This window comes from Otolemur garnettii, unplaced genomic scaffold, assembly GCF_000181295.1.
Source record: "Otolemur garnettii isolate 467f Iridium unplaced genomic scaffold, OtoGar3 scaffold00093, whole genome shotgun sequence".
Classification (NCBI taxonomy): domain Eukaryota; kingdom Metazoa; phylum Chordata; class Mammalia; order Primates; family Galagidae; genus Otolemur; species Otolemur garnettii.
In genome coordinates, this window is record NW_003852488.1 from 6,943,244 (window position 1) to 6,955,193 (window position 11,950).

At 36.3% G+C, this 11,950-nt stretch overlaps 1 protein-coding gene across 1 annotated transcript in view; it reads right to left on the reverse strand.

The window, feature by feature from the left end:
* SCLT1 (sodium channel and clathrin linker 1) overlaps positions 1-11,950 on the reverse strand; it is a 162,204-nt gene that overhangs the window by 125,914 nt on the left and 24,340 nt on the right. The window contains exons 5-6 of the mRNA XM_023516581.1: positions 10,456-10,511; positions 2,216-2,351 (exon numbers count right to left, since the gene is read on the reverse strand). Coding sequence (XP_023372349.1) covers positions 2,216-2,351; positions 10,456-10,511 — 192 coding nt within the window. The remainder of the gene's footprint in view (positions 1-2,215; positions 2,352-10,455; positions 10,512-11,950) is intronic.

Consider the following 11,950-nt stretch of genomic DNA (forward strand, 5'->3'; position numbering starts at 1 on the left):
AATAAATATTACTAGCATCAATGTAATCATCTTTAGAAATGTCACCTCCAGTCACGTTTACAAATGTGATTCTGGGAGAGAATATTGTAATTTTTTCTTTTAACAAAATTAGTATTCATATAGTATACTGTGTGCATTATGCTATTTGCACTTAGCATTTTATAATGAAAATTACCTCATTGTTGTTCTTTGAATACAGCATTATCAAAGTGTGATACGGAAACCCTTAGACCCTTTAAGAGTGATACAGGACAAGTGGCCATCCCTGCCATCCCTGGAGCTGGAGGCGGGCGCTAACCAGGGGCCTCTGCCTTGGCAGTGTTGATGCTGCATCAGGGAGCAGAGGAACCAGCGGGCTGGAGGGTAGGCAGCAGGGCCCTGCAGGAGGCTCCCGTAGACAGAGGGGCCAGACAACTGCTGGACAGACAACAGCACCTTAGGCTAAACAGGAAAATCCCATTTTCTAGGCCTCACCAATTTCATGTAAATTTCCTAGGCCTGGGAATGAAAGGCATTGTAGCCATTCATTTACCTCCTGGACATGTCCCAGACAGGCTAAATATAACTACAGAGGGTCCCAGACACACTAAATGTAACTACAGAGGGTCCCAGACCACTAAATGTAACTACAGAGGGTCCCAGACCACTAAATGTAACTACAGAGGGCCCCATGTGACTATATATATCCTTAGACAGAGAGAGAGCTTTTTTTTTTTTTTTTTTTGCAGTTTTTGGCCGGGGCTGGGTTTGAACCCACCACCTCCAGCATATGGGGTAGGCACCCTATTCCTTTGAGCCACAGAAGCCGCACAGAGACAGAGCTTTTCTCTCCCAACTTGGGTTTTCTCTCTCTGCCAGGAACTCTGGAGCTTCTATATTCTTTTCTGTAAATAAATCCTGTCTAACCACTGACCTGTGGTCCATGGATTCATTCTTGGCATCACTGAGACCAAGAATCTACTGAAGAGCAAAATTTGGTATCAATAGGACTCCAATTATGTTTGGAATAATATGATACATTATTTGCCTTTTTCACTTTCATCCTTTCACAAGTGTACAGTGGAGTTTTCTAAAGTTCATATGATATGATGTCATCATTGTTCTGAGGACTAATGGAATGCATGCTTATGTTCGTATTTGTTTTTTTAAAAAGTTTGTTTTAAACACATATGTATAAGTAATAAACCAAAGTAACATTTGGCAGTATTGTTTTATAGATTTCTTAAACTTCAGAAGTATTAAGAAATGAAAATTGTGGTACAGCTTTTGAAATACATATCGAATATCTGGTTAGAAAACACTTATAAGTCTAAATTAATTTCTATTGACCTCTATACAATTATAAATCCTCCTAGATTAGAACATGTTTTCCTCGTCTTTCCTTCATTACTTTTTAAAAGTAATGCTTCTCTTCATACAAATTTTTAAAAAATTCACTGTTAATACTTTTCCTTATCAAACTAAATCCAATCTTCCTCATTTACCTAAAATATCATTTTCAAATGTAAAGAATTCTAAAACCCAATTCCAAGGAATAAAACCATGACTTTTTTTATAGACAATTACAAAATCAAAACTGAAATCTAGAATTTCTAATTCCCATTGATAAATAAGGAAACTGAGGCACAAACAGAAGAATGGAGATTTAAACCCATGCAAGGTACAAGGCACTTGGGATATAAAATTGTAAATTAAAATAAAATTTCATTACATGTAAATACACAAAAATTACAGTGTTAAAAAACAAGATCCCCCCCCCCAAAAAAAACAAGATCCCAAAGATTTCAATTATTATAAAGAGAAAAAAGGAAAAGCAGTTTAATTCTAGAAATATAACATCATAAAATATAGTATTACAATTTCTGGAAATTAAAGAAAACAGTATAAGAAGAAAACAAGGAAAAATGAAAAGTATAAATTTAGGTAAATAAGATAATTGATTTTTTTCCTTTGATAATTTCCTTTGACATTAAAATATTCTCATAAGACAAAAAAATCATGTCAAAAGTGTTACGATTCAATTACAGTGCACATTGGCAACTATATTAGTAACAGTGAGGTTGTTTGTTACAAGTCTTACTACCTATAACAATTTTTATAAATTGTAGAAAATCAAAAAATATTTTATTCTCTTACTATTCATAAATAATGATTAATGCAGTTTTTAAAAGCTCTATTACCTTAATGTATAATTTTTTAAATATATATAACTCACTTGATTGGCTAGTTGCAATTGTTCTTGAAGGTTTCTGACTGTTTCATCATCTGTACTTATAGCTATTCCTATCTCTGTGTCAAGGGGAAGGGCCTCCAATTGCTTTTCAACAACGTCTTTTAATTCACTGTGTAACCTTTGGAAGAAACAGTTTAGATGAAAAATCTAAATTCATTTTAATAACGTTACTGTTATGAGGTCTATTCAATGAACATTTGGGTCAAAAATAATACTTTACACAAAATCAAATAAAAAATTAGACATATTTAATCACTATTAACTATTACACTATGTGAATAAACAGTATATAACAATTTCAAATGCATTAACATAATCATAATTAGTTTAAGCATAGTTCAATTTATCTAGAGATAGTAAATGATAAAACAAGCCATTCAGAAAAAAGTTTAAAATACCATAGTAGTTTTAAATGAAAATAGTATATTAAATCTTATAGAATTACTTGTTATTTTCTTTAGTGTGTTTTATAAAACTCATTGGACTTGTTCCAGTTAAACAACAGATCAAGATATAATGGTTATTGGTCATGAAACCAAAACTATTAAAAGCTTTATTTTTCAGCACATCCTTAATAAACTTGACCATAATAAAAAAAAAAACCTTAAATTCAACTTTAATCTTAACATTAAGGTAAACTACAGATAACTTTAAAACAACTAAAAAAAAAAAAACAAAAGCACAGTGATTCTTTAAACTTAAGAAGAAAGGTATAGAAAAAACTTGAAAACAGTTATTTTACATAATTATAGGCAGAAAATATCATTCACAGTAAATACATTTTAAAGTGAAAATTATGAAAGAAACCACGTCCACCTACCTCAAAAATTTAGAGAATTATTTAGTGATATCACAAAACTCTCTTTTAAAACTAGAAAAATTTAAGCTTAATTTTTAAAAGATAATTATTAACAACAAAGTTCAGGCAGGGCATAGGGGCTCACATCTATAATCCTAGCACTCTGGAAGGCTGAGGCAGGTCAATTGCCTGAGCTCACAGGTTTGAGACCAGCCTAAGCCAGAGAGAGACCTTGTCTCTAAAAAAAATAGCTGGACATGTGGTGGGCACCTGTAGTCCCAGCTACTTGGGAGGCTGAGGCAAGAGGATCATTTAAGCCCAAGAGTTTGAGGTTGCTGTGAGCTGTGATGCCACAGCACTCTATCAATGGTGACAAAGTGAGACTATGTCTCAAAAAAAAAAATAAAATAAAAACAAAGTTCATCAAATAAAATAAAACCAAGGAAACAAATATTTTAGGAACAACAAAAAATTACTTCCTACAGTAATTATTTCCTAATTACTTCTTTGCTAATTATTTTCTAATTTAAAAAATACATACTTAAAAGTATCGAGAACACATTTTTATTTTTAACTAAATATTTTAAATATCTGATACTATCTTAAAAAATCTTTTCTTTTCTTTTAGAGACAGAGTCTCACTTTGTGGCCCTTGGTAGAGGTGCTATGGTGTCACAGCTCACAGCAATCTCCAGCTCTTGGGCTTAGGCGATTCTCTTGCCTCAGCCTCCTGAGTAGCTGGGATTACAGGCACTCGTCACAACACCAGGCTATTTTTTTTTGCAGTTTGGTCAGGGCTGGTGCCCTACTCACTGAGCCACAGGCACTGCCACAGATATTTTCTTTTCCTATGTAAAATATTTACTTCCTAGAGAAAAAGGACCCAATACAGAAATACAATAAGAATTTTAGAAAAGATACTCATGTCCCAGAGAAAAATAATTTTTAAAGCTGTGAATTACTTTCTAGCAGAGTTTTTACTTTCCATTTAAGATTAAATAGATATGTCATATGCCTAATATAATATTAAAATCTGCTTTTTATACTGTATTATTAAAACAGGCATTCTCTCATTTTATAAAACATTTTCTGTAAATATTTTAACGATGATATCAATATTTGATCATTTCCATCATATAGTTATCTGTATCATCTTCTATCAATTCTCCTAATAATTTTAAATTAATTATAAAAGAAAATGAAAAATACTAAAATTAACATTTAGTACACTATAACTTGAAACATTAGAGACACTGAGAATTAACCTTTTTAACTGTGAACAAGATTTCTGTTTGGTGCAAAAGACGCCTTTAGGCATTCACCACAAGATCTTCCTCGGTATTAATGACTCCAGTAGGCCTAGTTCATTTTGCAAACAAAAATACAGTCACTGTTATGTTACCTGACTTGAGTATGTAAGCATCATACACTTTCTTCTCAATATTTATCACAGTTTTGCTTGAAATAATTTCTACAAATAGTGGATTCTTATGGGAGTATGTGTAAATGTGGAGCGCAATAAATTGAAAGATTCATCAAATTCATAAGACTTAATTATTGTTGAAGAATTTGGATACAGAGGTGGCTTTAAAAATACTCCTCAGAAAAAAATATAAACTGTCAAGTACCTCAGAATCTGATTTGGAAAATGAAGGAGTAGAACCTATTTAAAATTTAAATTTTTATTGATAGGGCAAAGCTTTATAATTTCATATTAATTTTTTTTGTTTGCATATCACTTTTAAAATAAATATAAAATATTGAAACTGAAACCAACTTGGGTTATTTATTTTGATTAGTAAGAAACCAAAGAACATCCAGTTGTTGCAATGGCTACACACCTCAATTGGCACATTTTACTTCTGAGCACTCCACAGTGATGAGCCAGGCACAGTGGTTCACACCTATAATCTCAGCACTCTGGGAGGCTGAGAGCAGTCAATTGCCTGAGCTAGAGCGAGACCCCCATCTCCAAAAAAAAAAAAAATAGCAGGGCATTGTGGCCAGTTCCTATAGTCCCAGCTACTTGGGAAGCTGGGGCAAGAGGATCATCTGAGCCAAAGAGTTTGAGGTTGCTGTGAGCTATGATGCAACAGCACTCTATCAAGGGTGACCAAGTGAGATTCCTTCTCAAAAAAATCCCAAAAAACAAAACTAAGTATGGCAAAGGGGAAAGATCGTAGATTAGAAGCAACTTCTCAACAGCCTCTCCCAAGAAAAGTAGGGAGAAGCACAAGCAGCGGCTGCCATTTGATTTGCTCCACAGAGAAACAGCACTGTGAAGGGACAGAAAGCCAGTGTGGGACACCTAAAGCAGGAGCAGGGGAAAAAAAAAAAGGAAAGTAACAAAAGAAACAGGGAATAGGGAGTTGTGCAGCACAGAAGCAGAGACTCTGCATGGAGACTGCTGAGTGATCTGAGCTACTGGGTGGCTACACAGTAGGCACAAAGCCCCACAAGGGCATAGAGAGGTACAAACACCAGCTGGGAACCACCCTGACCTGCCAAGTCCACCACAGTAGCCTGGGGCAAGCTGGAGAGGGAGTAGATAAACTTGCAGTTGGTAAGTCACAGCTGGGGACCTGAAAACAAGAGCCTCCCTCATGAAGCACAGGAGATTGGGGCAAGGGAACTGGCAGGGGTGGAGCCCAGCAGGCCACCATCCACTGGGGAAACAACAGGCCACCGCTCTACTTTAGAGGAGTACAGGAGGGATGTGAAGAATACCACAAACCCACACTAGCCCCACTTGATAGGGCTTCCCAGAGGTTCTAAAGACCAAAAGTTTAGTCTGTCATCCAAGGGGCTTGGGCATCACACTCCAATACTGGGCTGATGCCCACCCCTATGACCCTGTTTTGTCAAACAGATCAGAGTAGGCTTGCCCCTCCCCACAGATCTCCTGGATTCTGGCCCTGCACAAGTCACTAAATCATAGTCTCCATTCCAGCCCCAGATTCCTCTATGTAAGAGCCTCCCCTGAGAATTCACCTGTCCCCACCCCACCCCAGGCCTGCAGCACCACCTCCAAATCAGTGTTGCACTGGGCCCACAGAGCCCAACCCTAGAACTTCTGCTACCAGAGCAGAGACAGAAGTCCCACTTCATACTTCAAGCTAAAAGACTGGTGAACCCTGCACCAAGCTAGGCTCAGCAAAGAAAACAGCATCCATCAGCTACTGTTACCGCTGATATTAAAGTGCCATCTAGTAATCTCTCCCTATTCAATGTGAACAAAAATAACTCCAACTAAGATGGAGGGGTATCTTAACCCTTTAGCTTAGAGATGAAAAAAGAGAACATACATTAGGAAGAACCTAGGAAAAGAATTCTGGCAACATGAAAACTCAAAACAGAACAACTCTTCCCCAGAATAACAATATATAGCAGAAAATAGATATAGCAGAAAATCCCAACCATAAAGAAATATTGAAATAACAGAAATGGAATTCAGAATATGGATGGCAAATAAGATAAATAAAATTGAAGAAAAAGTTGAAAACCAGAAAAAAGAAAGACCAAAATATGACTTAAGAAATTAACGAAGATGAAGACAAATTCACTAAGGATCTGGACAAAATTAAGAAGTATGTAATTGAACTTAAATAAATGAAAAAGGCATTCAGGGGGGTTTAAAACACAGCAGAGCTTCAGCAACAGATTTAATCAAGGTGAAGAACAAATCTCACAGCTTGAAGACAAGGCTCTGGAGCTAACCCAGTCATTTAAAGAGGCAGAAGAGAAGAGAACAAACCCAGAGCAATCTTATAGAAAGATTTGGGAGTACACAAAGTGCACAAATTCACAGATATGGGTATCCCTGAGAGAGAAGAGCGTCCCAAAAGCATGGAACTCTAGTTGAAGACATTATCATTGAAACGTTTTCAAACTTCACCAGAGACACAGACATCAGATGAATATTGAACTTTAGGAAGACTCAGTTCAAGTACAGCACCTCCAAGACATGATGTAATTAACCTGACTAATCAAAATGTGAAAAATTCTTTAAATAGCTAGGCCGGGCACAGTGGCTAACACTTGTAATCCTAGCACTTTGGAGGCTGAGGCAGATGGACTGACTCAGCTCACAGATTTGAAACCTGCCTGAGCCAGAGTAAGTCCCTGTCTATTAAAAAAAAAAAAAAAAAAAAAAAAGCCAGGCATTGTGGTGGGCACCTATAGTCCCAGCTACTCGGGAGCCTAAGGCTAGAGAATTACTTGAGTCCAAGAGTTTGAGGTTGCTGTGAGCTATGACACCACGACACTTTAACAAGGTCTACCAAGGGTGACAAAGTGAGACTCTGCTTCCAAAAAATAAATAAATAAATAAAACATCCAAAACAAACAAAAAAAACCCAAACAGGGGTAAGCAACATCTAGCATACAAGGGTAAACGTATGAGGTTAACAACTAACTTCTCAGCTGAAACCCTGTAACACAGAACGGAGTGGGCCTTTATCTTCAATCTTCTTAAACAGAACAACTGCTGCTCAGGATTCTGTATGTTGCAAAACTAACCTTCATATTTGATGGTCAAATAAAATATTTCCCCAGCAAGCAAACTCTGAGGAAATGTGTCACAACTAGACCTGCCCTGCAGAAGGTACTCAGATTTCCTTGATACATGGACCAACCCACCAATGTAAAATTACCCAGAAACTGAAGGTCAAAGGCTAGATTCCACAATGGCCAAAGCAGTAAAATGAAGAAACAGAGCCCCACAAAACAGGAAAAACAGAAATCCAACCAACTTATCAATGCTCTCAATAAATGTGAATGGCTTAAATTCTCCACAGAAGAGACACAGGTTGTCTGACTGGATTAAAAAATGGAAGCCAAGTATCTGCTGCCTTCAGGAAATGCATCAAATCCTCAAGGACACATCCATACTCAGAGTGAAGGGCTGAAAACAATATTCCATTAAAAAGCAAACCAAAAGAAAACAGATGTTAACAATACTCACTGCCAATACCAGCAACATTAAAGCAACCAAAGTAAAAGAAAGACAAAGATTGATATTATATATTGTTCAAGAGAACAATTCAACAAGAAGACATATCAACTCTAGATGTCTATGCACACAACTTAGGTGCTCCCAAATTTATGAAATAAAGATGACTTGATCTAAACAAAATGACAAACAACAACACTGTAATAGCCAGGGACTTTTACACCCCACTGACGTACAGATCCCCTAAGCAGAAATTAAACAAAGAAACTTTGGGCTTAAACTCAACTCAAGAACAAATGGGCTTAACAGACATCTAGAGAACATCCCACCCCAACACTACTGAACATATGCTGTTCTTACTAGCACATGGAATGTTCTCCAATATCAATCATATCCTAGGCCACAAAACAACTCTCAACAAATTAAACAAACAAACAAAAAAGAAATTATACTAGGTATCTTTACAGCCCACAGTGAAATAAAATTAGAAATCAATTCCAGAAGGAACACTCATCCTCACAAAAATCCTGGAAACTAAACAACTTGTTATTGAATAATAGTTGGGTCAAGGAGATAAAGATGGAAATCAACAGATTCTTTGAACAAAATGACAATTGGGTCACAGACCATCTGTGGGACACTGCAAAGGCAGTCTAGAGAGGGAAACCCATTAACTTAAATGGCCACACCCACAAATCAGAAAGATCACAATTCAACAATATAATGAATCATCTCGAGAAACAGGAGAAGGAAGAGCAATTAGCCCCAAACCCAGCAGCAGCAAAGAAATAACGAAGATCAGATCAGAACTAAATGAAATCAAGAATAAAAGACCCATGCAGAAGATTAATGAAGCAAAAGTTGGTTCTTTGAAAAGATAAAATTGATAATCCTTTGGCTAGATTACACAGAAAATAAAGACAGGTCTCTAATAAGCTTAATTGAAAGTGAAAGGGGGAAATAGATTTTAACACTGAAAAGGAACCTTCCCCAAATCTTTCTATGAAGCAGATATCACCCTGATACCAAAGCGAGGAAAGAACAAAACAAAACAAAAACTAAAGAACAATCTCTTCAGATCATATAAATCTTTCACCTTTTAATGAATATAGATGGAAATACATTCAGTAAAATAAAAAGTAAGAAACCTGCACTTAGAATAAGCTTTAAACATTTTTTAGTAGCAAATACAGGAGAAGATCTCTATCCCCTTAGGTTGAGAAAAGACTTCTTAAAGGAGAAACAAAGACCAATAATCACAGGAGAATGCTGAGAGGTTTAAAATACCTTGAAATTTCTAGAATAATGTTTATTGCATTGACACTGGCTGGCATGCCAACAAATATTCACAAGATAGATCACATGAAGTACTTTGACAATTTAATAAGGAAAAGATAAGCAAATAGAAATGGGGTAAAGAAAAGAACAAGTATTTCATGAGAAAAGAAAACCACATGGGCAAATCAACATAAAAAATGATCAACCATATCAGTATTCAGGAAAATACAAATGAAAACCACAATGAAAAACTATGCCCGATAAAAGGCAGTGCTGGTAAAATATACAGATCTATGTGAACTCATATGTATCACTGGTAAGAATGTAAACTGGTACAGCTACTTTGGACATCAAGTTGACATTACATTACAAAATCGAACATTCTTATAACCTACAGCCCACCAATTTCATTCTTTAAAACTCTTGCACTTGTATGTGACATTGAGTGAAAAAAGTCCCAGAACACTAGATGATATCATTTTCAGACAGTTTTTAAAAATGCGAAACTGAACAATATATTATTTAGAGACATACATACCTACAAAAACCTTTAAAAGCAAGGGAATGATAAACACAAAATTCAAGATAGTATTTACCTCTGGCAGAAGGAAGAGGAAGAATGTGAAAACATGGGACAGATGCCCAATACTGGCAACATTTCAGCTCTTAAGCCGGTTGGTAGGTTGACAAGTTTTCATTTCATCAATGTTTCCTAACATACACAAATATATATAATACACTACAGTATTTATTGCCAATATGTGATATTTATAAGGTGCTTATTATGTACTCTACTCCAGGCACCTACTATATCCCTTAACAGGTGGCCCTATGAAACAGGTTCTGCTATTAGCTCCAACTTAGAGATGAGAAAATTAAAACAGAAAAAGGTTAAGTAACAGTTCCTGGGTCACACAGCTAATAGGTAATGGAGCCAGTAGTCCCAGTTACTAGGAAAGCTAAGGCAGGAGAATTGCTCAAGCCCAGGAGTTTGAGGTTGCTGTGAGCTATGATGCCACAGCATTCTACCGAGGGTGACAAAGTGAGACTATTTCAATTTAAAAAAACAAAAAAAAAAAAGAAATCAGGCCCCAGAATCCACTCTTCACCATTATCCTCTAGGTATCAAAAGTCAGATAACAAAAATAAAAGTTACCTAAGACAATATTTAAAGAGCCAATAGATAATAGATACCTTTCATTTTCTTTGATGACATTTTCAAGTTGTAGTTTCAGCTCACCCATCTGCTTCTGAAAGAACAAAAATATATTCTCTAGAATCTAGACAATCAGATCTTTATTAAGAACTCCCTTCACATGTAAGCAATCAGCTTCTGACACTGGTCTACAGATAAGAACGACTTATTCTTTACTTCTAACAAGAACTGTTAAATATGGATAGTTTAACAATACACAGAATATAGGGCCGTGACTGTGGCTCAGGGAGTAGGACACTGGCCCATACACTGAGGATGGTGGGTTCGAACCAGGCCACGGCCAAATTGCAACAAAAAATAGCCAGGCGTTGTGGTGGGTGCCTGTAGTCCCAGCTACTCAGGATGCTGAGGCAAGAGAATCGCCTAAGCCCAGGAGTTGGAGGTTGCTGTGAGCTGTGATGCCACAATACTCTACCAGGGCTGATAAAGTAAGACTGTGTCTCTAAAAAGAAAAAAACATATATACACAGAATATAATAAAACATTCTCTTTGAATGAATGTAAATGAAATAAAAATATTTTAGTAACACATTGAGAAATATAATTCCTCTGATGTATAGCTGTGAATAACAGACGAAAGCTATGCTTCAATATGTCACCATAACAACTACCAGATGATCCCTATGTCTTAAATGTATATTTTAATTAATTCACCTCAGTTTAGGTGAGGCTTCTATAAATATACGTATTTTTCTAGTATTTCAAAAAGTAAAATATGGATGGTGAGAAAGAAATTAGAGGTCATTTTTCACAGTCATTCATTCAGTTTCTGAGTCACCAGCTTCATTAACTTTCTATACTCTCTGCACTATCCAATGTTGCTATGGTGCACAGACAAGGTCACTAACACATAGTAGGACACATGGTTAAACAATCACTAACTAAAATACAATAAAGAGTAAAATGGATTCTGTAAAGCAAATGGGATGAAGTTTCATTAAATCTCTCTGAGGGAACAAAGTGTTTTTAGGATTTCAAAAGGAAAGGAAGAGTATTTGGGAAGGGATAAATATGAGTAAAGCTAAAAGGGTAAAAAATAAGTAGTTAGCTGTCAGCTCGAGTGAATGGACAAGTGCAGAGCACAAAAAAGGCTATGTAAAATCACAGTTAGAACAAGACCTCAGTCAATTCATGGTATGTCCCTTAGTCTGGATTGTGCACCCTCAGCTAAAGGAGAGCAGCCAAGGCTGGAGTAAACTTTGACCAGGGGCAGGTAGAATAAGTAGCTCTCCAAGCCTTTCTCCCTTTTAACCCGACTAGCTCAAGGCAGCGTGATCAAAGAAATCAGCAACTCAGTTTTACCTTTCAAATCTGGTTTGAAAGGTAAACTTTCCCATGATCCCTGCTGGGCCTGAATCATAATTAAACCAAAATGAATTAATTCACTACCAAATAATTGAGCACTGAACATGTACATAGTGATGCAATCAGAGATAAAATAAGAGGCAGGTGTAGGGCCTTGAATGCCATGCT